A 27038-nucleotide genomic window follows, 5' to 3' on the forward strand; every position below is an offset into this window, starting at 1 on the left:
AATCCCGGCATGTGCTGGATCATAGGTTGATGCTCAACCGCTGAGCCATGCCAAGGGGCAGGACCATACATTTTCATATATACATCTTCTGAATATGCCCGAAGCTTTCTCATATACATGATCTCATGATCACTGAGAGGTGGTCAGGGAGTTTTACAAGTGATGAAACTGAAGTGCAGAGATAAAATGTCTTGCCCAAGATCATCAAGTGGAAAAACTACCAAGCAGCAAACTTAAGACATCTGTCTGATGTTGACTTTGAGAACTACTGGTTTGTTCCAATCCACTAGCTAAGGACTCCTGCTCTGACAGATTCTCCACAGATATCTCTCATAGCTAGCCCTGGCTCTAGAGTATTGGACAAACTCTTTAAGCCTTTCCTAGCCATACATTTTAGGTTGACTTAGTCTACATATAAGGACTATGGGAGTGTGTCTGAATTCTTATGAAGCAAGGACCTATATAATTGTGTGTGTGAAGTGGGCAACTGACTAATGGGACATTTTAAGGTAACTTCTAAAGTTTGAAATTATACTGGTTTTAACTGGGATCCTTTTGAATTCCAACCATTTTATATGAGCACATATATAATGGTTATAATTTAAGTATGATTAACTTTAAGGTAAGAAAGTAAAATGGACTAAATCTTGCTCTGATTTCCTAAAGGTAAGATACAAAAATTAATTTCATAATACAAAGGATACATGTTGAGAGAATAATAGGTTTAAATTATTTCAGATTTAGATTATGAATTCAAATGTGGAAACTGAAGCATCTGAAACAAATGAGAGAAGTATAGCCTTTTGAAAAAAAATAAAACTTGAACTTCCAGGACCACCTTTTTGGGCTCTTTATTAACCCAATCAAACAAAGACAATCTGCAACTAGATCATTAGAAATAGGGAGTGCTGTTAATTAAAACTTAGAAAGAGAAAGAATATGAAAAATTAACTTTGTTGAACATTTACCTGACAAATGCTTTTAAATATGATATGTGATTTAATCCTGAACAACCCAGAGTAATATACACCAGTAGTGGCTTTTAAAGTATTTAATATTGTTTTATTAAACAAGTAGGTAAGGTTTTAAAACTGGAGATACATTAGAACAAGATAGAAATACTTCATTTTCTTCTTCTTGTCAATCATTCACCATATGACAATTTAACTTTTTAAACAGCTTTTTTGAACTATAACCAACATATAATAATTTATCTATTTTTTAATCTTCACCTGAGGATATGTTTCTATTGATTTTAGAGAGAGAGGAAGGGGGGGGAGAAAGAGAGAGAAACATTGATGTGAGAGAGAAACATCAAACAGTTGCCTCCCACATGCACTCCTACACACCCTGACTGGGATTGAACTTGCAACCTAGGCATGTGCCCTGACCAGGAATCAACTCTGCAACGTTTAGGAGTACAGGATGACACTCCAACCAGCTAAGCCACACTGGCCAGGGCTCAACATACAATAATTTAAAGAGTTTGCTAAATATACACCCATGAAACAATCAAGATAATGAATATATCCATCATTCCCAAAAGTTTTCTTATGCCCATTTTTTGGAACATCCACCAAAAAACGAAAGGATAAATGATCTGTGATATATCCATACAATGGAACATTACTAAGCAATAACAATAAATGATTACTGATACACACTGAACATTATGTGTGAATCATAAAATAATTGTGCTAAAAAATTACCACACCAAAAATAAAAAACCAAACTGCAGTTACATAAAATTCTAGAAACTACAAAGTAACCTATTTTTTTAAGAGAGGAAAAGAGGCTCAGAGAGAAAACATAGCTTTTGCTAGCAATACTGTTAATAAGCGGTGGTGCCAGGATATAAATCTAGTTCTATCAGATCCCAAAACCCAGGTCTATACCACAAGACCTCAATACCAACTGCATGCTTCATAATAAAATAAGAAAAAAATACATTTTGTTTTTAGCATTAGAAGATTCTGTCCTAATACTAAAATTTAGCGATAAAATACCTAAAATATAAGCTACTTTTAAAAGAATAAAGCAAAAAGCATAAGGCCTGTCAAACAAAACATCTAATCCCTTAAATGATAGATACTTGGCAAAGAAACAATATAAGCATGGATAATCAAGTTAACAGAAAGGAGACCACTTATGGGAGAACATATTTGCCATGATACATCTGATAAGGGGTTAATTTTCAAAATATACAAAGGACTCATACAACTCAACACCAGGAAGACATACAACCCAATTAAAAAATGGGCAAAGGACCTGAATAGACACTTCTCCAAAAAGGACATACAGATGGCCAAGAGAAATATGAAAAAATGTTCAATGTCACTAATCATCAGAGGGATGCAAATTAAAACTACAATGAGGAATCACTTCGTACCTGTCAGAATGCCTATCATCAATAAATCAACAAACAAGTGCTGGCGAGGATGTGGAGAAAAGGGCACCCTACACTGCTGGTGGAAATGCAGACTGGTGCAGCCACTATGGAAAACAGTGGTATCTACTAAAGCTAAAACATATTTCTACCATATAATACAACAATTTTACTCTTAGGAATATCTCTGAAAGTGTCTATTGTCACTATATGAGAATATTCACTTATTTATAATAGCTCAAACTGTAAACAAGTCAAATTCCATCAATAGGTGAATGGATGAGCAAATTATTGCATATTCATAGAATACTACAAAGTAATAAACACGCGCACAGTGCAACAACATGGATGAATCTCACAGACGGTAGTTAAATAAAAAAAGCTCAACACAGAAGTACACAATGTATGATTCCATTTATATATGAAAGAGTGATAAGCAAAGTGTGATTCTATTTATGAGGCTCAAAAACTAACCTATAGTGATGAAAGTTAGAAAAACAGTTCCCTGAAGAGGAGTGCTGGGCTATGCTATCCAATATATCTTGCTATTAAAATTTAAATAAAATAAAATAAATTCAGTTCCTCAGTTGCATTAGCCACATTTCAAGCACTCAAAAGCCATATATGGATAATGGCTATAGTATTGGACAGCAGAAAATGTAAACTTTCATCTTCATAGAAAGTTCTATCAATCAGTACTGTTCTAGCAGAACGGGAATTTTCTATATTTTGATCTAGGTGGTAGTTACATGGGTTTTTAAATATGAAATAACTCACCAATCTATATACTTAAGATTTATATACTTTATTAATTTATAACTCAGTAAGTAAATAAATATACATTTTCAAATGACTAGGAGAAAACATATACAATAAATATAATAGGATTTATATTTAAACTATGAAGGACTCATAAACCAATAAGAACAAAACAGTGCCCTGGCCCATGTGTCACAGTGGTTAGAGCATCGGCCTGCATACAGAAGAGTTGCCGGTTCAATTCCTGGCCCTGGTTCAGGGTGCTTATGGGAGGGAACGAATTGATGTGTTTCTCTCACATCGATGTTTCTTGCTCTCGCTCTCTTCTCCCCCACTCCTTTCCACTCTCTTTAGAAACTAAAATTAATGGTGAGGACTAACAACAGCAAAAAAACACACACCAAAAAACAAGACTAACTTAAAGAAAAATGATAGGCAAGCCAGAGGAAAGGGTGGCTAACAGCATATTAAAGATGCTTAGGTTCATCAAAAACCAGGGAAATACAATCTAAAACAGAGATACTAGTTTTGCCTGTCATATTGGCAAAAATTTATATGACTGGGTGTGTCAATTACTTATAAAAATTAAATAAAATATGAGTATAAGTACCAGGAGCATAAGAACCTTACTATCTAGTTTGCTATGACCCAACAAAAACTATTATTCTTCCTCAGGTGTTGAGTTGTTGCTGTACAATTCATAATGGTGTAAAATGGCCTCAAACTACATTTTTGAACTAACAAAAACTAATCATATAATTAAAGGATTTTTACTTTTCTTTCCCCTCCATATTTTTGGATTTTTTTTTTAAACACCCAAGTACTCACCACTCAGTTTAAGAAATAATAAATCAACAAATCAACAAACAACATGTGCTGGCGAGGGGGTGGAGAAAGGGGAACCCTAGTACACTGCTGGTGGGAATGCAGACTGGTGCAGCCACTATGGAAAACAGTATGGAGCTTCCTCAAAAAATTAAAAATGGAGCTGCCGTTTGACCCAGTGATTCCACTCCTAGGAATGTATCCCAAACATGAAACATTCATCAGAAAGGACATATGTACCTCGATGTTCATAGCAGCACAGTTTACAATAGCTAAGATCTGGAAACAGCCCAAGTGCCCATCAGTAGATGAGTGGATAAAAAAGCTGTGGGACATTTACACCATGGAATACTATGCAGCTGTAAAGAAGAAGAACCTCGTACCCTTTGGGACAGTGTGGATGGACCTGGAGAATATTATGCTGAGTGAAATAAGCCAGGCAGTGAAAGACAAGTATCACATGATCTCGCTTATACGTGAAATCTAAAGAACTTAATAAACTGATGAACAGAATAGATTCAATGACATGGAAGCATAGATGAGACTGATGAATGTCAGAGGGATGGAGGAAGGCGGGTGGGTGGAGGGGGAGAGAGTAACCAAAGAATTTATGTGCATATATACACAACCCAAGGACATGGACAATGGTGGGGACAGGGACTGGGGAGGGGGAAGGAATGGGGTGGAATGGGTCATTGGGGAGAAAAAGGGACATCTGTAATATTTTAAACAATAATAAAATTAAAAAAAAACAACACACGAAATAATAGATCACTTTATACATAATGAGCTACTATCTACTTAAACTTCAAAACATTTCTCAATTTGAGAAATGGCAGACCTAAAAGCCTCAATAGTTTATTTAGATTTCATATCTTGGATTTCTGAACATAGACTGTTTAAAGAACTGCTCCTATCCAAAGCAATCATCTCCATAGGATGAAGTTATATAAACAACAAATTTTTTAAAAGTACGACTTTAAGTCTATGCCCTACCTGGGTTACTGGGATATAGAGGGGCTCTCCATTCCGCAGCAGTGTAAGTTTCCCGTGCTGGTAGAGTCGTCCTTCTGGCTTTAAATTTGCCATCTCCTTAAGTCCTCCTCTCTTGCCACTCTCTTGTCCATTTCCCTTAAGTTCTTCAGTATCACTGATGCATTCAAAAAATTCTTCTTCACTATCACTCCACGAATCCCAAGACTTCCCCACCTCTGTCTTCTCCTTATCTGTGTCTTTCACATTATCTGGCCCCAGTTGGTCTCCAGGTTTTCCAGCATCCCCTGGGTATGTATTAGTCACAGTATCTGAAGTACTTGTCTTTCTCTTCTCATCACGTGCCTTCTTTCTTTCAATACAACAATTTAACATCTTAAGAAAACAGAAATATACATATTTGAATTAGTTACAGTAAAGTAAAAATCTATCCACGGCTTGAATATTTAATTTTCATTCTCCTTCCTTTTCCTAGACATTGTTGTGAATGACAGTGATTTCAAGTAACCTGCAGCAGCACAAATAGAATAGCCTATAATTCATACTTAAATTTAGCACTAGAATTAAGCTCCAACTGACTCAAGATCACATTTATATACTGTCATTGGAAAATCTTTACCTGTAGTTTTTGATGTAGTAAACAACATCTCAGATCTGGGGGTCCACTTGCTAATCTATCAAATAAAGCAGTGGGAAAATGAAGATTAGTTTTAGTAAAATTGCTTCAGATATGCATAGTTTTTATACTACCACAAATTTTTGCTATACTGATAAGAAATCAAAACTAGAGTTATATATGTAAGCTAACTGAGATGGAGCAAATGAGATTAAAAGATCAGAATTTATTTTATTCTGCTAGCCCACAAATCAACAACAGCAAGTATAATAGATATTTCAAAGCTTAAGAGTAAAGTAGTGATAGCTCCCAAGCTATCAGAAACTTAGAAAGTCTCTAAATCCACCCCAGGAAGTAGCTAGCATACAGTATTTCACACCTTACAAAGTAGATTTGACTACTATTTTAGTTCTCAATTATTATAGTAGATTCTCAATATAAAAACCATTAATCTCTCTTTTGCCTGGACTGCCTCTAATTCTAAACCACTAAGTTCTCAGTAATCAGCAAAGGGAGAATTCAGCTAAGTGGAGACTAGCAATGACATGAGTAAGCATTTTTGGATTAGTCATCATTTTATATTACTCATATCATGAGTCTCCTCCCTTAGCAAGGGTAGATGAGCAGTAACCTACGCAGTATCGACATTTACGCTAACTAAACTCTCCTACGTGATTAAGTGAAATGTCAATATAAACTACACACACACAAAAAGTAATGTTTAATATCTGAACTTATGAACTCACAGAGATGCTTTCCCTCCAACTCTAAAAATATATGTTCACTACATAAAATTTAGAAAATACACAAATGTATAAAGAACAAAATAAAAATTAACTTCAGACCTGGGAAAACTACTGTTGATATTTGGCTATATTTCTTTCCATTTATTTGGCTGTATTAATATTATATATTAGCATAGTTGAAAGTGCTCGGTATATGCAATATGATACTCTACTACAAAAATGAGGATCATTTTCAGTGTTATTAGAGATTCTTGGGGGGGGGAACTTGTAATGGATCTATAACTTTCCATTGTAGAGATATATCATAATTTATTTAACCACTCTTTTATGTTTGCTGCTTAAGCTGTTTCGCCTTTTTCCCCCTCCCTATTATAAATTTGCTGCAGTGAACACCTCTGAACATAAATCATGTCCAAAGTTTCTTACCATTTTCTTAGGGCAGATTTCCTAGACGAGAATTAATGGTTCAAACGTCAAATTCTGCCAACAAACAAAAATCCTAACCACACAACTGAATATTGAAATTATTACCCTGGAATCACAAAGTTGTTTTCCCATCTGAAACGCATTTCAAGAACAAATTCCTGCCAGAGGTGTGCCACTCCTTTCAATCCTCCATGGTAGAAATTGATCATACAAAGACACAAAGCCAATTTGTATGTTAAACTGTCAGATGGTGCAGATTTGAACTGATTGTAGAGATTCTAAATTTAACAGAATAGAAATAAAGTAAAACTTGTTAACATATTTATGTACATAATCAAAAACTGTGTGGGCAGAGATTTTAATACTAAAATTAATCTATCCTACCAAAGCTAGCTTTTATCAATATCTAATACATTACTGCCTAAATTGTTCTTAGGCAGTTCCATGTTTTCAAGATTTCTACAAGGATCAAAAAAGTGAAGCTCTAGTTTGGAGAGGCTGAAGTTACAAGTTTCATTTTTTTCTGTGGAATCTCCAAGATGTATTCCATATTTCATGTGTTACTTTAAAAACCTTTTAATTAAAAATAGTCAAAACCAAAAACATAAACTCAGAACTGTACAGATTAAAATATAACAGTAACTGCTTTAAAAGATTGATATCTCTCTATATCTGTCATTCAAACTCTCATTTCACAATTTACCAAAGACCTGGATAAGAAAAACATGAAAATTTAACATATTTTACTTCTTTAAAGAGTTTTTCATTCACTTCCTAGTTTGAAATACAGGAACAAATCTGTTGCAAAACAAATGATTTACGATAAGTCTAAAATGAGGGAAATCCCATAATCACGCACAGTATATTTGTTATTTTTTTTTCCAGTGTTACTAGAAAAGTTCTTGCTACTCAAAACATGTCAATGCTCTATAGCAGGTCATTTTCTGAGTGGAGGCCATGACCTCCACTCAAGTTTTCCTAAGGTGATTTTTAAAATAAAAAGATCCTTATGCTATAAACTAGAAATATAGCAAAGCCTTAGAAATTTTAATCACTGAATTCCAAATCAACTTAATCAACTTACATATTCTTCACTCTCTGATGGAGGATTATCGTTGTCTGTGGAAGAAGATCCATCTAATGATTTCTCAGACGCAGCATCAGGGAATAAAAACTTAGGGAGAAAGAAATTAACCACATTGTCAACCAAATTTCCTAATTTGTTGATTTTTGTTACTCATACAGGCACTATTTGACTTTTTAATGATTTTGCTGTTAAAACAATGAAAATCTTCTTATTGTATTGGCCAGCTGGTTCTACATTTTCTCAAGCTTTTTCTAATATATATATATTTTTTAAATACAGAGTTTTAGTGACAAGTGAAATTTTAAAAACCAGAGGTTTTTCTTAATAGTAACCAGCTGGTTCTGTGAACTAAAGAGAATGAAAAACCAAAATTTCTTTACCATGAATGCAGGCTCATCCAAGGACATTAAAGTTTTTAAAAAGTGTTAATATTATAAAATTGACAAACCTATAAAAGAAAAATTTAAAACACCCATATACTCATGAGACAGTAGAGTTATATTACCCACAGGTTTTCATATACGAAATAACAGAAGTATGATATTTAAGACACATAACTTCATTTTATGAGACACCCCTAGAAAGTAGGAAGCAGTCTAAACCTGTAACGACCAGTGGATCTTTTCTACATGGTCTCTGTTTATGTGTATGTGTGCGGGAGTGGTTAAAAAAGAAAAATTCAGTGCATATGACAACTGAGCTATATAACTGGAATAATACTTCCAAGGATATATTCTTAGGAAGGGGCCTTCTCTACAGAAATTTATTTTCAGTCTTTTTTCTTTTCAGTGCTTTGTGGTACTGCTGACTTATAATTCCTTTTACTATGCATACTTTGACACATATTACAGAACATAATAGATTTTTAGAAACAGAAGAACTACTGTGTGTCAACCCCACTACTAGGCACATTTATAAACAATATCCTAGTCTGATATCACTGTCTGAGCTAAGCATCACTGCCTATGTCTTACAGACACAAAAGCTGAAAATCTGGTTAAGAGTATTGTTCAGGGTAATGACCAGGATAAAATCAACACCAAGTATCCAAGACCAGACTGCTTTTCACTGCACTAGTCTTGAAGGTTTTCCCCAAGACTGTCTTAATTAATGCACAAATTGCCAGAAATATGATTATAACTACAATTATAGTAAGAATATCTATCACTTATCAAAGGCCTATTTTATGCCGGGCAGTGTAACAGAAGGTCCTTTAGTCCTCACAACAACTTCACAAGGTTTTATCAGCCTCATTTACAGATGAGGAAACTGAAGTTAAATGGCTTGTTCAAATTCACACAGTAAGTCAGGCTCCCAGGCTAGGCCTGTTCTACCATATTATATGTAGGAGATAGCCTAGCTTCTTTTAGTACTCACTATAAAATTTCTTTGCTGTGAAAGAAATTTTTGAAAAATACAATTCTGATCATGTTAACCTGCTTAAAATTGTATGAAACTGCATGATAAAGCCCAGTGCTTCAGAATGGCAGGTTACCTGCTACCTCTTCAGCATCGTCCCTGGCCACTCCCTGAAGTACCATACACTACCCCAAACAATTCAACGCACTCTTTTAGACCTCTGCTGTTCCTCTGCTTCTAAAGCCTTCTTCTCTTCAAGATGGAGCTCAAGTGTCCCTCTTTATGAAGCCTTCCCTGGCCACTGCCCAGAGACAGGCACACCCTCGGCTGTGTTCTCACAGCCCCTCCGCCAGACTTCTCACATGCAACATGGTATTGTAACTACTATTTACTTTCCTTTTCCTCACACTAGCGAGAACTCTCTGAATGTGGAGACTTTGTTTTACTCAGTTTATATTCCCAATCTAGTGCCTGCCACACAGAAAGGACTGAAGATACAATGAAGAAATGTGTTTGCATACAGACATATAAAGACACTATTACTTACCAAGAGAATAGTATTGAGGACATCATTATTCAGTGGTGCCTCTTCTACACCTCTGTGCTTTTGTATTTTCTTCTTTGCAGTATGTACCATATTTGAAACGGATAATTTATGAATTGGAACCGGCGTTGGCTCTGTCAACTTTGACAAAGCATGAGTTATATCAGCAATTTCTATAAGAACAGAAATGAATACAAGTTATATCACTGACCTTAGCATATTAAAGAGATAAGTAAACTGAAGACTGTATAGAATATTTTCATCACTCCTTTCACTAGTGTCACATGGTCTCAGAATTATAACATTTTAATACATATGTTCAGCTTCATATGCATGTATGATTGCCAAACATGTAATACAAGTTATTTCTCCCCAGGGGACTTAAAAAATAAACTTCTAAAACTCTGCTTTTCAAAATATCTTACATTTTTGGTGAAAAGAGCTTATTAAATGCTTTAAGCTAACGGTATACAGTATAGCCTGGAAAGAACTGGTAGCTATCTAGTCCATCAATACTTGCTTCTCCAACTTGATTTAAATAAGAAAATAGTTGCTAGAAACATGACAAAGAAAAGGGGTTTCACATTTGAAAATAACTTAAAAAAGAAAAAGTAGGTCACCTTTCCCTTCTTCCTCAAATGGGGATCGTCCAAGAATCTCATCAGTTGATTCCTTCCGACGGCAAACTTTAAAAAATTCAGTGACAAAATCACCTACAGAGAAAAAAGTTACTAATTTTGGACACTTAATTGAAAGAAATCAGTCCTATAAAGTACACGTCTTTTCACAAAGCTATTAACTAAGATATGGCAAAAAACAACAACAAACAAAAAACATTCAGTATTTCCAACTCAAGACAAATATTAATCCTATTTCAAAGGAAGCCTGGCTCTTCCTTTTTCTCCATGTCCCAGGATAGTAAAATTTTTCCTTAGAATTCCTTCTAGAATGAAAGGAAAGTAACTGTACCTAATAATATTATGTCCTTGCTCTGTGCCTGAATAAGACAAAGAGTATCTATTCTCATTAAGCTCTATAAGCAACAAGAATATTATTCTATGGTATATAGTGGTCTTTCATCCCTAACTGCCACCCTACTGGAATTCTGAATCCATTAAAAAAATTAAAAAGAAATTCTAAAGATATGTTTCTAGAGGATTAAGAAATCACACAGGCTACTATCAAGAAGACAAGCAATAACAAGTGTTGGAGAGGTTGTGGGGAAACGGGAACCCTCATTTGCTGCTGGTGGGAATGTCGACTGGCACAGCCACTATAGAAAGCAGTTTGGCGATTCCTCAAAAAATTAAGAATAGAGCTACCATATGATCCAGAAATCCTTCTCCTGGGTATATATCTGAAAAACTCAAGAACTTGTATTCACAAAGACATAAGTACCCCTATGTTCAATGCAGCATTATTCATGGTGGCCAAGACATGGAAACAACCAAAGTGTCTGTGATAGGGGACTGGATAAAGAAGGCCTGGGACATGTACACGATGGAACACTACTCAGCCATGAGAAAGGAGGAAATGCTGCCATTTGCAACAAAATGGATGGGCCTTGAGAATATTATGCTAAGTGAAATAAGTCTGTCAGAAAAAGCTAAGAACCATATGATCTCACTCATATGTGGGACATAAAACTGAAACTTGTGGACACAAACAGCAGTGTGGTGGTTGCCCCAGGGAAGGGGGTGGGGGGTAGGGGATGAAGGGGGTCTTAATATATGGTGATGGGAGAAGATATGATTTTGGGGGGTGGGCACACAGAGCAATATACAGATCCTGTAACATAGAAACCCACACCTGAAACCTGTATGCTCATGTTAACCACTGTCACCCCAATAAATTTAATAAAATATTATTTTTTAAAAAAAGAAATAACACAGGATGAAGTTATTTCAGCTTTAGCTGCATTTTAATGGTACACTCTGTGGTATTATTATAAGAAAGGGAGAAAAGGTTTGATGTCTTCTAAAGAGCTGCAATGAGATGTCTGCTCAAAGAAATTACAGCTTAAAAAGAACCGTCAGTCCAAAATTATGACAATACAATATGCCGAGTACATCTAAGTTTGAGAATTCACTAATCAGATCTGATAAACCTAGAACACTTTCTGGACTTCTTCAGAAAAGTAGGAAAATCCTATAACCTAGTCACGTAAACACATAAAGTCAAAGAGGTAGAGAGAGATCATGGAACAATTATGAAAATACTTTTAATTCTAATGTCCTCTGTAATCATCACAGAAGTCAGTGGATAAAAAATAATAACTACAACACAATTTAGTAAGTAAATTTAATAATTTAATAAATCAATGATTAAGCAAGAGAAACTATTTATTGAGCATCTACTATGATAGGCACTGTGTTAAATGTGATACATACACACATAAATTTCATTTGAGCCTCTTCACAATTCTATCAAGTATGTACTATTATTATCTCTATTCTACTAAGACTTGAAGAAATCACAAAACTTGCTCAAACTGGAAGATCTAGGATTTGAAACAAGGTCTACCCATCTCTCAAGTTCTTGATATCTATCTCCCTGACACTCCAAGACAAATTCACCGATGGCAGGAATTTCATGTTATGTATCTCTATACTCACTATTACAGTTAGCACAAATGGCAAGTCTCAACCAGCATTTGATGAGTAGCATGTGATGAATGATAGAGCCCAAGAAAATAATGCTTTAGAGAAATGTGTCATTACTGTCATCAATATTTAGTAACTCAATTCAGATGAGTGGCAATATATCAGGTTATATGGAATGAAGGTGGCAAGGATGAACACAGAAACGGAAAATCTTTTCATGTGTACTAACTATAAGAGAGAAAAAGATGGAAAGGCACATTGAGGAGATGGGTTCAGAAGACTTCATGAAAGAGATATATCTACAAAAATGAGAAGGGAAACGTAATTCCAGACATGGGATACAATAATACTATCTAAACAGCAATGGATATTTTTCAACGTATTTCTACTTATATAAATTCACTTGATTCTTCAAATAACCCTATGAGGTGTACAAGATTATTGACACCTCTTTTTCTCTAACAGAAAACAGGTTGGCATATGTAGTACAACTCTTCAAAAGGACTCTAATTGATCTTAAAAATCAGTGTTCTTCCCATCATATACCACAGGTCCAGAGGACAGCAAAAGGCAAAAAGGGCTCCAGTAACTGGAATGGAAGATGTAGACTATGCCACAGGAAGAAAAAAGGGAAGTTACATACAAGCATTTTAAGAATAAAACTCAGATCATGAGAAAATATCAGAGAATTCTGAGGTGTGACTCGTTAAAACAAAGAAAAAAATGAAATTCTGCTAATGCAATTCAAGAGTAACTAGAAGAATTCACTGCTGTTAGCAAAGACTTTTTAAAATTGATTTTTAGAGAGAGAGAGAAAAACATTGATGTGGGAGAGAAACATCAATGGGTTTCCTGCCCCTGAAACGCACCCTGACTGGGGATCGAACCCATCACCTTTTGTGTATGAGACAACGCCCCAACTGAGCCACAATGGCCAGGGCACAAAGATATTTTTTTAAACGTAGTTAACTGAGGAGGTCACAAATGTAAAAAAATTAAAATAAAAACATTCTTTTTTTTCTTTTTTTTAATATATCTTTATTGGTTTCAGAGAGAGGAAAGGAGAGGGAGAGAGAGAGATAGAAACATCAACGATGAGAAAGCCATTGATCGGCTGCCTCCTGCATGCCCCCAACTGAGGATCAAGCCCGCAACCTGGGCATGTGCCCTGACCGGGAATCCAATCCTGATCACCTGGATCCTAGGTTGACCCTCAACCGCTGAGCCACGCCCAGCCGGGCAAACATTCTTTTTTGATGGATAAAATAAAGTATAAAGAATGAATTCAGTGTCCCTCATCTGGAAGATGCGCAGACTGGTGGTATTTTAGGAAAGGAAGACAATATATCTTACCCAGCAAACACTGAGGATTATCAGCTTTTCGAACTCTAACGGACCAATGGGGAGCCTGAAGAGGATCCAAATCACTAAAATGTAAAACAATAAATATAAGATCCTAAGTATGATAGCCTATAATGCTCACAGATTTATCAAAATACAGTCTAATAAAAACATTATATAGAAGGACAAGCTATCCATTTGCCTCCCTTAAACTTACTATTATTCTGATGCATTAGGCATTTGGATGCATTAAAAAAATATATCTTAAGAAATGAAAGTGCTTGGACAAAAAAGAACAACAGGAAAAGACAAAAACAATTAAAAAAACATATAAAAATGATTCTGAATGGGCAATGTACATTGGTAATCTAATGAGAGAATTTTATTTTAGGAATTATAAAAAAGGAACAAGAAATAAGCAAGTATGCCAATCATTAATCTTTTTTTATACACTATTAATTTAAAAAACTACAAAAGTTTGCCAAAGATCACAAAGGGCCTATTTTCACAATTACATAGACTATCATGCATCCACTTAATGAAAAACTATGCAGCAATTTTTGTTTTATTTATTTTTTTAAATATATCTTTATTGATTTCAGAGAGAGGAAGGGAGAGGAAGAGAGAGAGAGATAGAAACATCAATGATGAGAGAGTCATTGATCGGCTGCCTCCTGCACGCCCCCGACTGGGGATCGAGCCCGCAACCCAGCCATGTGCCCTGACCGGGAATCGAACCCCGATCGCCTGGATCCTAGGTCGATGCTCAACCGCTGAGCCATGCCCGGCTAGGCTGCAGCAATTTTTAAAATGACAGCATGAATCTACATTTATAGGCATAAAAGATGTAAAATAATATACTAAATGAGTAAAGCAAATTAATATATAAATTTAAATTTTAAAAAGATATACCTCATTCAAATATCAAATCATTGTTATACACCTGAAACTAATATGATGTTATATGTCAATTATAACTCAATTATAAGAAAAAAGATACAAATGTTAACTTGCTCTTTTTTAAGTAATGGGATTGTAAGTAGTCTTTACTTTCTTCTTTATACCCATCGTAATTACCCGATTAAAAAAAGCTCATGTTACCTTTACCAGCAGCAAATATAATACATTTAATTATGAAAAAAATGTGTCCTATTTCTCACTGTTCTGCATCAGGAATGAAAGAGTACTAAAATTGCGTTCCTCTTTCTCCACATCCTTCCTAGATCATACTTGCTGTAATTTTTAAATTGTTTCCATTGCAAAGGAGTATATGATATGGATGTTACTTATGACATTTAAAGAGCAAATATTATTTCTACACATTCTGATGATGATCATCTCTTCAAAGCACTGCATGAAATGCTTCTAACCAGCTAAGAAAAGTTCAACAGAATTATGCACTAAATCCCAAACTCAGAGATATCTTTGCTAAAACCAAGTAAGATTCAGATTGTTCATTATCTCTGAACTAAGGATCACATCCTCAAAGTCAGCAGCTTAAAAACACATCTATACATATTAATCAGTTACATATTAATCAGTTAAAAGGTGATCTTTAAAAATAGAAAAATCAACCTCATCAGAAACTGATATAAATAAAAAGAAAAGTTGCTAAACACTTGACAGTTAATTTATTCTACTGAAATATTTGAGTCTCAATGTACTACTCTTAACATACTTACGAATAAACATCATTATCCACAATGATACCTTCAGTCAGGTGAGGCCATGTAGTTGCTAAGTGGAGTTCACTAAAAAGAAACAAAACACAAAATATATCCAAGAGCTTAATACTGTTTGTGTGTGTATGTTTGTGTGTGTGTGTGTGTGTGTGTGTGTGTGTTGATACTCTAACTCAGCAATCCTACTTCTAGAAATGTATCCTAATAACCAGAGATATACATACAAGTACGTTAAAAGTGGTATTATAATACAATAAAAATGGAAACTAGTTTAGCAAATGGTAGTAATCCATATGAAGTAAATGTCTTTGCAGACATTAAAAAACATGATAAACATAATAGCCAAAAAGTGTAAACCCAAAAGTGTATCAGCTGATGAATGGATAAATAAAATGTGGTATATCCACACAACGGCATATTATACAGCCATGAAAAACAATGAAGTATTGATTCATGCTATAATATAGGTGAACTACATGCTAAGTGAAAGAAGCCAGGCACAAAAGAGAACAGATTGTATATGGCAATTTATATGAAATGTCATGAATAGGCAAATCCATAGAAACAGCAGAGTAGTGCTTTCCTACAGCTGGAGAGCCTGGGGAGATTGGGAGGGATGACAGCTAAGATGTGAAGTGTTTCTTTCTGGGGTGATAAAAGTTTTCTGGAATTAGATAATGATGATGGTTGTTCAACTCTGTAAATACTAAAAACCACTGAACTGTACACTTTTAAATGGTGAATTTCATGGTGTGTGAATTACATGTCAATTTTGGGGGGAAAAATGGTATAAGTGAGGGTTGGCAAAGTTTTTCTGCAAAGGACCAGAGAGTAAATATTTTAGGTTTTGTGAGCCACGTAGTCTCAGTTACATTCTTGGTTATTTCTTCTCTTAAAACCCTTTAAAATGTAAAAACCATTCTTAGCTCATTGGCTATACAAAAACAGGCTACTGGCCAGATTTGGTCCACAGGTCATAGTTTGCTGACCTCTTATTAAGTTTCAAAAAGTGTTCACATAAAATTATAAAATAAAAAAAGCGAGCCCCCTAAAACACAGAGGATGATATACACTTATAAAATATACAAACATATTGTGCAAAAACTGAGTTAATAAGCAGGCCTGATATTTAGAAAGGACTATTTGCAAGGCTGGCCCTTGGTTTGGCATCTGGGAATCTGGATTTCAGAAGGGTTCGTACCATTCCCTGATTAGGGTGGTTCACTGTGCCTACCCTACTTGTATAAACAATATGGTTTAGGATGAATATCTGCTTTCTTTTTGATACATTTTAGGCAGAGGGTGCCTACATGACCAGCCCCAGATAAAAACCCCAAGATCGCCCTGGCCAGGTGGCTCAGTTGGTTGGTGCATAGTTCCGTACACCAAAAGGTTGCAAGTTCGATTTTTGGTCAGGGCACAGACCTAGATTGCAGGTTCAATGCCCAGTTGGGGCATGTATGGAAGGCAACCAATGGATGTTTCTCTCTCTTTCTTTCCCTTCCTCTTCTCTAAAGTCAATTAAACAAACAAACAAACAAAAACCCATATCCTTGAGTGAGGATTAAAACAAACAAAACTCCAAGCATTGAGCCTCTAATGAGCTTCCCTGGCAGACAGCCTGGTAGACTGCTGGGAGAATTAAGTGTGTGCTGTGTGGCTACATTGGGAGAGGAAGCTTGTGCCTAGTCTGCTCTGGACCTCACCCTTATGAGCCTTTTTCCTTTGATTTCTGCATTGTATTATTTTGCTGTAATAAATCATAGCCACAAGCACAACTGCTGAGTTCTGTGCGATCTCCTAGCAAATCACTGACCTGAGGGTGGTCTTGTAGACCCTTGTTGCACATGCATATATACATATCAAATTCACGCACAGGAAAGAATGGCTAGAAGCATATATATTAAGCTTTAATCAGTGATCACCTAAGAGTGGTGGGATTATGAATTTAGTGAATTTTTTTCCTGTCTAGATTCTAAATTCACTTCTTTTTTAAAATATATTTTTATTGATTTCAGAGAGAGAGGAAGGGAGAGGGAGAGACAGAAACATCAATGATGAGAGAGTCATTGATTGGCTGCCTCCTGCACGCCCCCTGCTGGGGATCGAGCCCGCAACCCCGGCATGGGAATCGAACTGTGATCTCCTGGATCATAGGTCGATGCTCAACCGCTGAGCCACGCAGGCCTGGCTCAATTCACTTCTTATGTTTGGAAACTACAGAAGCCAACAGAGCCAATTACATTATTTCTCTCATCTTTGGTGGTGCTCAACTAATTGGCAACTCCAGACTGAGCCTTTGAACCCACAAGTACACTTTAGAATTCACTGTGAAAGCAGGGCCAGCTCTCCACAACAATGCAGTGTAATCTCAGTTATGAACTGACCAACTAGCCACCCTTGGCTCAAGCCTATTTTCCAAGCCCAGTCCTATAATGGTCCCAATTAAACCTCTGAGTTACCAAATGTCTTTCCAATAAACTGATTTTTACATGAAATAGTCAGAGTTTACTACTACAGTCTGCAACTAAAAACCTGATTAGTAAACATACAATTTTTGCTTTTGTAAAAATGTTTTCTAAATTTTCTCTGCTGAACATGAATTATTACTTTCATAATAAAACTAATTTTTAAAGTAAAAAAATGGCCATAAACAGTATGTGATATTATAGATGATTAGAGTTTAAAACTATAAGCTCCTTAATAATTTTAGGTATTAACCTCAGATTCAGTTCCTCAGCCTCTATGACTATGTCTTCTCCTCTCCCTCTAACTATAGAACAATTTCTTTGACAAGGAGAGAGAACACTAAAAAAAGCCTTTTCATTTCCTCTTCCACTGCCAAAGATTCCTTTCCAAAAGCATAATGCTCACATCTGCTAATCACCATCTGATTTAATTGGTCTACCGTATGATATGTACCCTCTTACTTACCCCCAATTTATTTTTACATTCTTCTTCAATCATTTGTTTCTCTGCTGACTCCTCATCACATACAAAATTAGGAAGAAATATTTAATAACTAACTACTTCAAATTTCTACTACCACATCATTTTATTCTTTCCCCCTAAATTTTTCCTAAGCAAAATTCAAATGAAAGAACCAGCTGGAGGGTGATAAATCTATCTGTAAGTTGCCATATACCACTTCCCTCTTGTTCGCTATCTTATAGCCATGCTAGCCGCCTTGTACTTCCTCCAATAAACCAGCCAAACTCCTGCCTGCATCAAGGCCCTTTGCACAGGCTCTTCCTTTCACCTGGAATGGTCATTCTCTAACCTTTGCCAGGATAAGTCCTCTCCTTATTGAGACTAAAGTTAAGTATCACTTCCTTTGAGAACACTTTCTTGATTGTGTCCCAATCTAAACTAGCTCCTCATTTTATTGTCATTACATTCTGTACTTTTCCTTCAAATTATCCCTCAACTTGTACGTTTATTTAGGTGATTATTTCCAGTCTCTTTCCTTCAACTAGACTACGCTGTAAATGCCAAGAAGGCAGCCACTGTTTTACTTACTTCTGTACCTTCCTCATTTAGCACTGTGCCCAGTTCACATAATACAAAAATAAATACAATCACAAAGGATACTCACTTTATCTTCTCTTGAGTAATTTTAAGTTAAAAGTATTATTATTTCTACCTCTATGTAAGAGTATTAAGAATGTATGTACGCATTTGTATATATTTTTTAATTAACCAAATAGTTTAACATAACAAATAAAATGGTTTCTAAATCATCTCTGTTTATATTTTCCAAATATTTTGCTATTGGTGATTAAACTTTCCAAGCCCCACATTTTCTTGTAAAACAACTTTTTCTTAAAGTTCAGCAGCTCTTCTAGAAAGGCAGGTAGGTCACCCAAGAGGTCACCCTTATGCCTAAGACTTAAACTTAAGTTTTAATTTGTACATTTTGAAAAAGTGGTCAGGAAAAATATAAACAACTGTTAATTTTGGGTGACAGACACATGAAAGTGTGTTACATGTAACATTCAGTCTGTGTTTTCAATACTTCCAATGTTGCCCTAGCCGGTGGTTAGAGCATTGGCCTGCAGACTGAAGGCTCCTGAGTTCGATTCCAGCCAAGGGTATATACCTCAGTTGCAGGTTCCATCCCTGGCCCTGATCAGGGCATGTTCAGGAGGCAACTAATCGATGTGTTTCTCTTACATCAATGTTTCTCTCTCTCTACCTCTCTCTCTCTCCCACCCTCACTGAAAAGCAATGGAAAAAAAATATCCTCGGGTCAGGTTTAAAAGTATATATATATATTTCAAATGTTTCACAAAAAGCAGACCAAGAGTCACTTCTATAAGGAATAATCAATAAATGGTATTGTATACATTTTTACAAATTATATACATTTTATATATTATTTTAAAGTCTCTCTTATTATTTAAGTTACAGAGAAAAAGATGGACAGGTTGTTAGTCATAGGTCTGAATCCTGTACTATATTCACTCCAGGAGGCTACATTATTATAAAGCACAGTAAAATCAGTATCAATATAAGTTTTAAAGCGAAGTCCCATAGTTCAATTGATAGATTCAAATTCTCACCTAATAGGATCTTCACAGGCACCAAATGGTAACTTGCCAAACTCCAAACCTCCAACTTCTCCTCCTACAAGGGCATCTATATCTAAACAAAAGAAATATTTTTCCATTACTGAGCAAAAAACAGAGACATAAGAATTAGATAGGTTAGACCTTTGGAAGATTATAGATTTAAAAGTACATCAAGAGCACATATAGCTACCTAGGAATAAACTTAACCAAGGATGTAAAAGACCTGTACTCAGAAAACTACATGACACTGAAAAAAGAAAAAGAGGAAGATTTAAACAAGTGGAAGAATATACCATGCTCATGGACTGGAAGAATTAATATCATTAAAATGTCCATACTACCCAAAGCAATTTATAAATTCAATGCAATTCCTATTAAAATACCAACAGCATATTTCACAGACCTAGAACAAACATTTTGAAAATTTATATGGAACCAAAAAAGACCCCGAATAGCTGCAGCCATCTTGAGAAAAAAAGAACAGAGTGGGAGGGATCACATTACCAGACTTCAAACTGTATTACAAAGCCATTGTAATCAAAACGGCCTGGTATTGGTACAACAGGCATATAGATCAATGGAACAGAACAGAGACCCCAGAAATAGACCCATGCCACTATGGTCAGTTAATATTTGACAAAGGTGGCAAGAGTATCCAATGGAGTAAAGACAGTCTCTTCAATAAGTGGTGCTGGGAAAATTGAACAGATACATGCAAAAGAATGAAACTAGATCACCAACTTTCACCATACACAAAAATAAACTCAAAATGGATAAAAGACTTAAATGTAAGTCACGAAACCATAAAAACCCTGGAAGAAAACATAGGCAGTAAAGTCACAGACATCCCACGTAGTGGACTTTTCACTGATACATCTCCTAGGGCAAGAATAACAAAAGAAAAAATAAACATATGGGACTACATCAAACTAAAAAGCTTCTGCACAGCAAAAGAAAACAGCCTCAAAATACAAAGGAACCCCATGGTCTGGGAAAACATATTTGCCAAGGATGTATCTGATAAGAGACTAATTTCCAAAGTGTACAAAGAACTCATAGTACTCAGCAAGAGGAAGACAAACAACCCAATTAAGAAATGGGCAAAGGACTTGCATAGACACTTCTCCAAAGAGGACATACGGATGGCCAAGAGACACATAAGAAAATGCTCAATGTCTCTAATCATCAGAGAGATGCAAATTAAAACCACAATGAGGTATCACTTCACACCTGTCAGAATGGCCACCATGAACAACTCAACAAACGACATGTGCTGGCAAGGGTGTGGAAAAAGGGGAACCCTAGTACACTGATGGTGGGAATGCAGACTGGGGCAGCCACTATGGAAAACAGTATGGAGGTTCCTCAAAAAATTAGAAATGGAGCTGCCTTTTGACCCAGTGATTCCACTCCTAGGAATGTATCCTAAGAATCCTGAAACATTAATCAGAAAGAATATATGCACCCTGATGTTCATAGCAGCACAGTTTATAATAGCCAAGATCTGGAAACAGCCCAAGTGCCCATTCAGTAGGTGAGTGGATAAAAAAGCTGTGGGACATTCACACCATGGAACACTACGCAGCTGTAAAGAAGAATAATCTCATACCCTTTGAGACAGTATGGATGGACCTGGAGAATACTACGCTAAGTGAAATAAGCCAGGCAGCGAAAGACAAGTATCACATGATCTCGCTTATATGTGGAATCTAAAGAATTTAATAAACTGATGAACAGAATGGATTCAAGGACATGGAAGCATAGATCAGACTGACGAATGTCAGAGGGTTGGAGGAGGGCGGGTGGGTGGAGGGGGAGAGAGTCACCAAAGAATTTATATGCATATATGTACAACCCTAGGACACAGACAATGGTGGGGAGAGGGAATGAGGAGGGGGAAGGGACGGGGTGGAATGGGTCATTGGGGAGAAAAAGGGACATCTGTAATATTTTAAACAAAAATAAAATTAAAAAAAAAAAAAAGAATAAAAATTATTGAAAAAGAAGAGAATAAAAAAGAGCACATATAGCAAGTTAGAGAGCAGTCTGGTATTACTATACCTACCTCCAAGAAAGTTATAGTAAAAAAACACATTTGATCCCTGTTTATCCAGTATTTAATTAAAGTCATGCATTCTAATTTTAACCTTCTCAAATATTACTCAAGAGAACATTACTCCTGTAAAGTTTTTTTGCATTTCCTAAGAATGTGATTAATATCATCTAAAAGAAAGATTATCCAAATTTAAGCACCACTCTACATTCATCAGTTTTGCTGTCAATAGTTTCTGAATAACAAATTAGTCATCATTAATAAAATTATATTTCAGTTGATACTACACGAAAATATATAGAGTTCACTGAATCTCCTTTCCATTATGAATGGTTTTCTGAGATAAGAGAATTTAGAGGGTAAATCACTCCCCTTAATGCCATCCCTCTTGAAGAAATAATAAACACTTCTAAAACACATCAAAAAGATTTATTTCTATCGGAAATAATACAGATGGTTGTTTTTAATTATTCATACTACACTGGGAATTCCTAAAATTAAAGTCTACTGTTGAGTTATGAACACTCTCCAGACTTGCTGAAACCATGTTTGACAATTATCTATACCCTAACTAAATTAAAGTTAGTAATTCTATATGGTTCAATTACTTGAATCAGTAAATTTTCTTAAGTCAATTCATTGTTTTTCCAACAAAAGAATGTTTACAATAATAAAGATCACAATGACTAGATTTATTACAAGATTCCAATTTTTAAGAGCTTCAAAATTTATATGCACATTTTGTAAATTAAAAATCATTACTAGACTATACCTTTACAAAAGTTTTAACTGAATTAAAAGTTGAGAAATAACACTGTGAAATGAAAGGATCATGGGATTTAGAGTTTGACTAGTGTTTGAATGAGAACTTTATCACTTGGTGACCATGTGACCTCAGTCCAGTTACCTGTGTTCTCTAAGAAAGATAATAATACCTGTCCTCATAGGCAAATGAGAATTTTATGAAATACTATCTAAAATGCCAAGTACAGTGTTTGGCCCATATTACATGTTTAATCCCTTTTTTACCTTTTCTAGGAGAAAATATTAAAAATGTGTATGGCCTTCAATCCACTAAGGAAGAAGGCTGATATTTTTATCTCCATTAAAAAAAAACAATTGGCAATAGAATGTTAACAAAGGCCTTACTGGCAATTAGAATTACACTGCTAAAATTCTGGCTCTTGGGCTTCTTCTTAGATCAACAGACCAATGTACCTTCTTGGGAAATCTTTAAAATTGACTAATAGTGGAGCAGCCTTTGGAAAAAGGAAAAGGGGGGTAGGAATTTAAACTTCTAACTAGAAGCAGACTACAAATTGTCTGGAGGGTATTGTCTGAGAATCAGAATTACCAAAACAAACATTTGAGCCTTTCTTCAATACAAATGTCAGCTTGGCTTTTATTTCCTCTCATTGCAATTTAGATGCAGTTCTTTTAATGTACATTAGAATTTCAAATTATTCAATGGTACACAAAATAAAATAGTAGTATATATCACTACCAAGAGCTAAGGGTACACTACATTAATTTTGACATCATCCCAAGACTACCAATTTATTATTTTCAATCCTTTAAATAACTACTTGGAATAAAAATAAACAGTTAATTTTATTCTAATTTATTTCTCTTTGAGGGAGGGAGACTGAAAAATGCTTTCAGGCTAGTAAAATCCTTGTAATAATTTATAAGTTTGTACTTAGTTTCTTATTAGATGTACGTGAATATAATTACACTTATATGTGAAACACCCAGGAACTAAAACCTCGCTTAATTAGGCTCTATATCTATCAGGTTGAGCTTTTCTAGAACTTATGTGATGTTTTGTACATATTTGTGTCCCTAGCATAGTCTGGCCTACTATAAGCCAATAATTAATGACTGTTGAATGAAGCAGTATATCAATGGCCAAGCAGGTTAATTGACTTTAATTACATTTTTATCAAATGCAAGTCAAAGTACAATATTCTACAGGCTTTCCCATCATAAGTGTATGTGTAATTAAACATTTTTTTCTTTTCTGGTTTCCTGATTTAGCACTCTTAAACTTCAAAGTCCTTTGCAGTCCATCCTCAGCTTATGATAACTCCTCTTATGATATTCTAAAAACAGACATTTTAATCATTCACTACATACTAATTTACAGCACACAATGTTCCACAGCAGGAGGATGCTTTATAAACAATATTAGCTTTCAAAGACAGGTTGTCAAATATCGAGTAATACTGTGTGTAGACAACCTAGTGAGCTTTTTTAAAAGAAAAAAATGATAAGGCAATGAAATCAGCAATCTTATATTTAGAGTGGATTACAAATATTTCAAATTTAAAACACCTAAAACAGTTAAGTAATTTAAATTTCTGAACATTTATTTTCTTTTTATATTCAGTAAGTTAAATATAGTTTTAAATTATTTCACCTGGAGGTTGCTGAGGCCAAAAATACTGCTGCCAATCCTGAAGTACATAGGTAAATCGAATAGCAATACTAACTGGAGGCAATGGCGTTAAAGGACATCCCTAGGAAATAAATGCAAAGACAGTATGGTGTAGCTTTAAAAAAAACCCAAACTGTTTTAAAGAAACAATGCCAGACAGCAAAATTACATTAGAATAAAACTGTTTAAACTACTACCTGGAAACAAGATACTAAATTCCATTAAGCAAAATACTCTTTCAAAATATCTTACACAATTTTAATTATACAAGTATAATTTCTTACTATTCTCTTCAGCCATATTAAATGTGAAAAACCTATGATTCATTTTTTAAAGGTAAAACTATTATAAAGAGTAAGACTAGGTTTGGGAGATGATTTATATAATTTCTTTCTTTTAAATAAAAATAAACTCAAATTAAAGCCAGTCTTGAATATTGAACCAAAATTCTGACTAAGACAAATGGTCACTAATGTAAAATAGTTTATATTAATGAATCAGTTAACAGAAGATTTAGATTTATCTTTACGTTCATTAAAAATCATAAAAATTAATGTCACCCAAATATCCTATGATCTCACTTCCCTTAATAATACTTATCCTACATTAATGTGGAATAGGACTTAAAAGTGCATAGGAATCATGTAGGGAGCTTGTGAAAATGTAGATTCAATAGTATTCTGAATATCTAACCAGTTTGCAGGTGTTGCAGATACTGTTGGTCAGGAGGAATGAGAGACAGTTAGCTCAACAGCAGCATCTATAAATGTTACTAGTGGCTTTAACTGAATACAAACTCAATCTAAAGTCACAACATAAGGTGATTGCCAAAAAAAGATAATTCCATTTGGGGCTGCTATATCCTAGACAAGCAAGGTAAGATTCTGGCTGGTCAGAAATAATTATCTTTTTAACCAGTTCCAGATATCAAATAAGAGTTCACAATAATAAGCTACAAATGGTCTAGAAACTATAATAAGGCTGCTTTGACACTAACCTCTGCTCCAGTCATATAGCAATGTAGATAAGTATAGAAAGAGAAAACCAAAAAGAAATAGCTAAGATCAAACATGACATATATATCTTTGCAGGGCCTAGAAAAGGTACAGAAAAGTGATAAATGGGGCTCAAGGCACATGCCTGCTGAGTTGAGCCTAGGATCGCAGATTGTACTATATTGGACCAAAATGCTCCACCCACAAGAGTGAGGGCACTATAAGACTCACTGGGACAGGGCACTCCTGCTTGGTACAGGCTTTGTTGGAAGCTATGGGACTGGGGAGAATTATTGTGCAAGGGAAAAAAAATAAAACCCACTCTCATGATCTGAGCAAGCAATCCAATAATTCCAATACCCCAAATATATCACTACAGTACAAAAGGTTCCAAACACCATTTTAAAATGTGGTTCTGAAATATTTTGCAGGTAAGGAGCAACGACAAACTATGAAACCACTAGAAAAAAATGTGAGAGAAATTGAAAATGTTAAATATTCAAAATGAGCCTGCAAAAAGATTTCTCAAAACATGAAGAAATGCAGTTCTAAAAGAGACAAATACCCTAATCAACAATCTGAATATAAAACCATGAAATATAAAGAACATTTGAAAAACAAAAACAAAAGAATGTCTAAACAGAAAAAGAAAAGACTAGTGTGTGAGTTTTTTCAAATATTTAGAGGAGCCCTGGCCAGGTTGCTCAGTTGGCTGGAGCATTGTCCCATACATCAAAAGGTTGCAGGCTCTATTCCCAGTCAGGGTGAGTACAGGACGTACAGGAGGCAACCAATCAATGTTTCTTTCTCTCTGTGGTCTCTCTCCCCTGCTTTCTTCTCTCTAAAAATCAATAAAACATATCCTCAGGTGAGGATTAAAATATATATATGTGTATATTTAGGATTATGGCAGGATTTAAACTTAAATTTTATGTGACTCCAGAGGGCAGAACTGCTCCCACCCCAAAAGGAAGTCTTTTCTAATACTTAGATCTATGTGAAAATGAAATAAACTGCCAGTGAAGGGTGAGTGCCCTGGGGCACTTCAAGTAGATGCTAAAGAGTAAATTTTATAAAGATAGTACAGGAGAGTCACATACTGAGTAGCTTTAACTATGCAATTATAAAACAATCATCACACTCAAGAAGTTTAACATTAATGCCATTTTCTAATATATAGTAATTGTTAAAATTGCCCCAATTGTGTCATTTTGTTTTGATCAAGGATCCAATCAAGGATCACATATTCCATTTAGCTATTGTGTCACTTTAGACTCCTTTAATCTAAACAGCTCCCAATCTTTGTTTTGCGTATAATGATACTGACATTTTTAAAGAGTCTAGGCCAGTTAGTTTCCAAAATATGGCTCATTCTGGAATTATGCAGGTGTTTCCTTATGTTTTGATTTATGTTAAACATTTTCGGCATGATTACAACAAAGGTGATGATATATTCTACTCAATGTATTATACCAGAAGATACCGGGTGCACCAAAAGGTAGCTGTTCGATTTCCAGTCAGGGCACATACCTGGGTTGATCCCTGGTAGGGGGCATGCAGGAGGCAGCCGATTGATGTTTTACTCTCACATCGATGTTTCTCTCTCTCCCTCTCC

At 35.2% G+C, this 27038-nt stretch overlaps 1 protein-coding gene across 1 annotated transcript in view; it reads right to left on the reverse strand.

Moving 5' to 3' along the window:
• RAB3GAP1 (RAB3 GTPase activating protein catalytic subunit 1) overlaps positions 1-27038 on the reverse strand; it is an 87685-nt gene that overhangs the window by 16225 nt on the left and 44422 nt on the right. Inside the window, exons 8-17 of the mRNA XM_016206254.2 lie at positions 24411-24510; positions 19930-20011; positions 15368-15436; positions 13698-13771; positions 10362-10454; positions 9745-9914; positions 7836-7925; positions 6857-7029; positions 5583-5637; positions 4967-5338 (exon numbers count right to left, since the gene is read on the reverse strand). Coding sequence (XP_016061740.2) covers positions 4967-5338; positions 5583-5637; positions 6857-7029; positions 7836-7925; positions 9745-9914; positions 10362-10454; positions 13698-13771; positions 15368-15436; positions 19930-20011; positions 24411-24510 — 1278 coding nt within the window. The remainder of the gene's footprint in view (positions 1-4966; positions 5339-5582; positions 5638-6856; positions 7030-7835; positions 7926-9744; positions 9915-10361; positions 10455-13697; positions 13772-15367; positions 15437-19929; positions 20012-24410; positions 24511-27038) is intronic.

This window comes from Miniopterus natalensis, chromosome 8 (genome assembly GCF_054644295.1).
Source record: "Miniopterus natalensis isolate mMinNat1 chromosome 8, mMinNat1.hap1, whole genome shotgun sequence".
In the NCBI taxonomy this organism is placed as follows: domain Eukaryota; kingdom Metazoa; phylum Chordata; class Mammalia; order Chiroptera; family Miniopteridae; genus Miniopterus; species Miniopterus natalensis.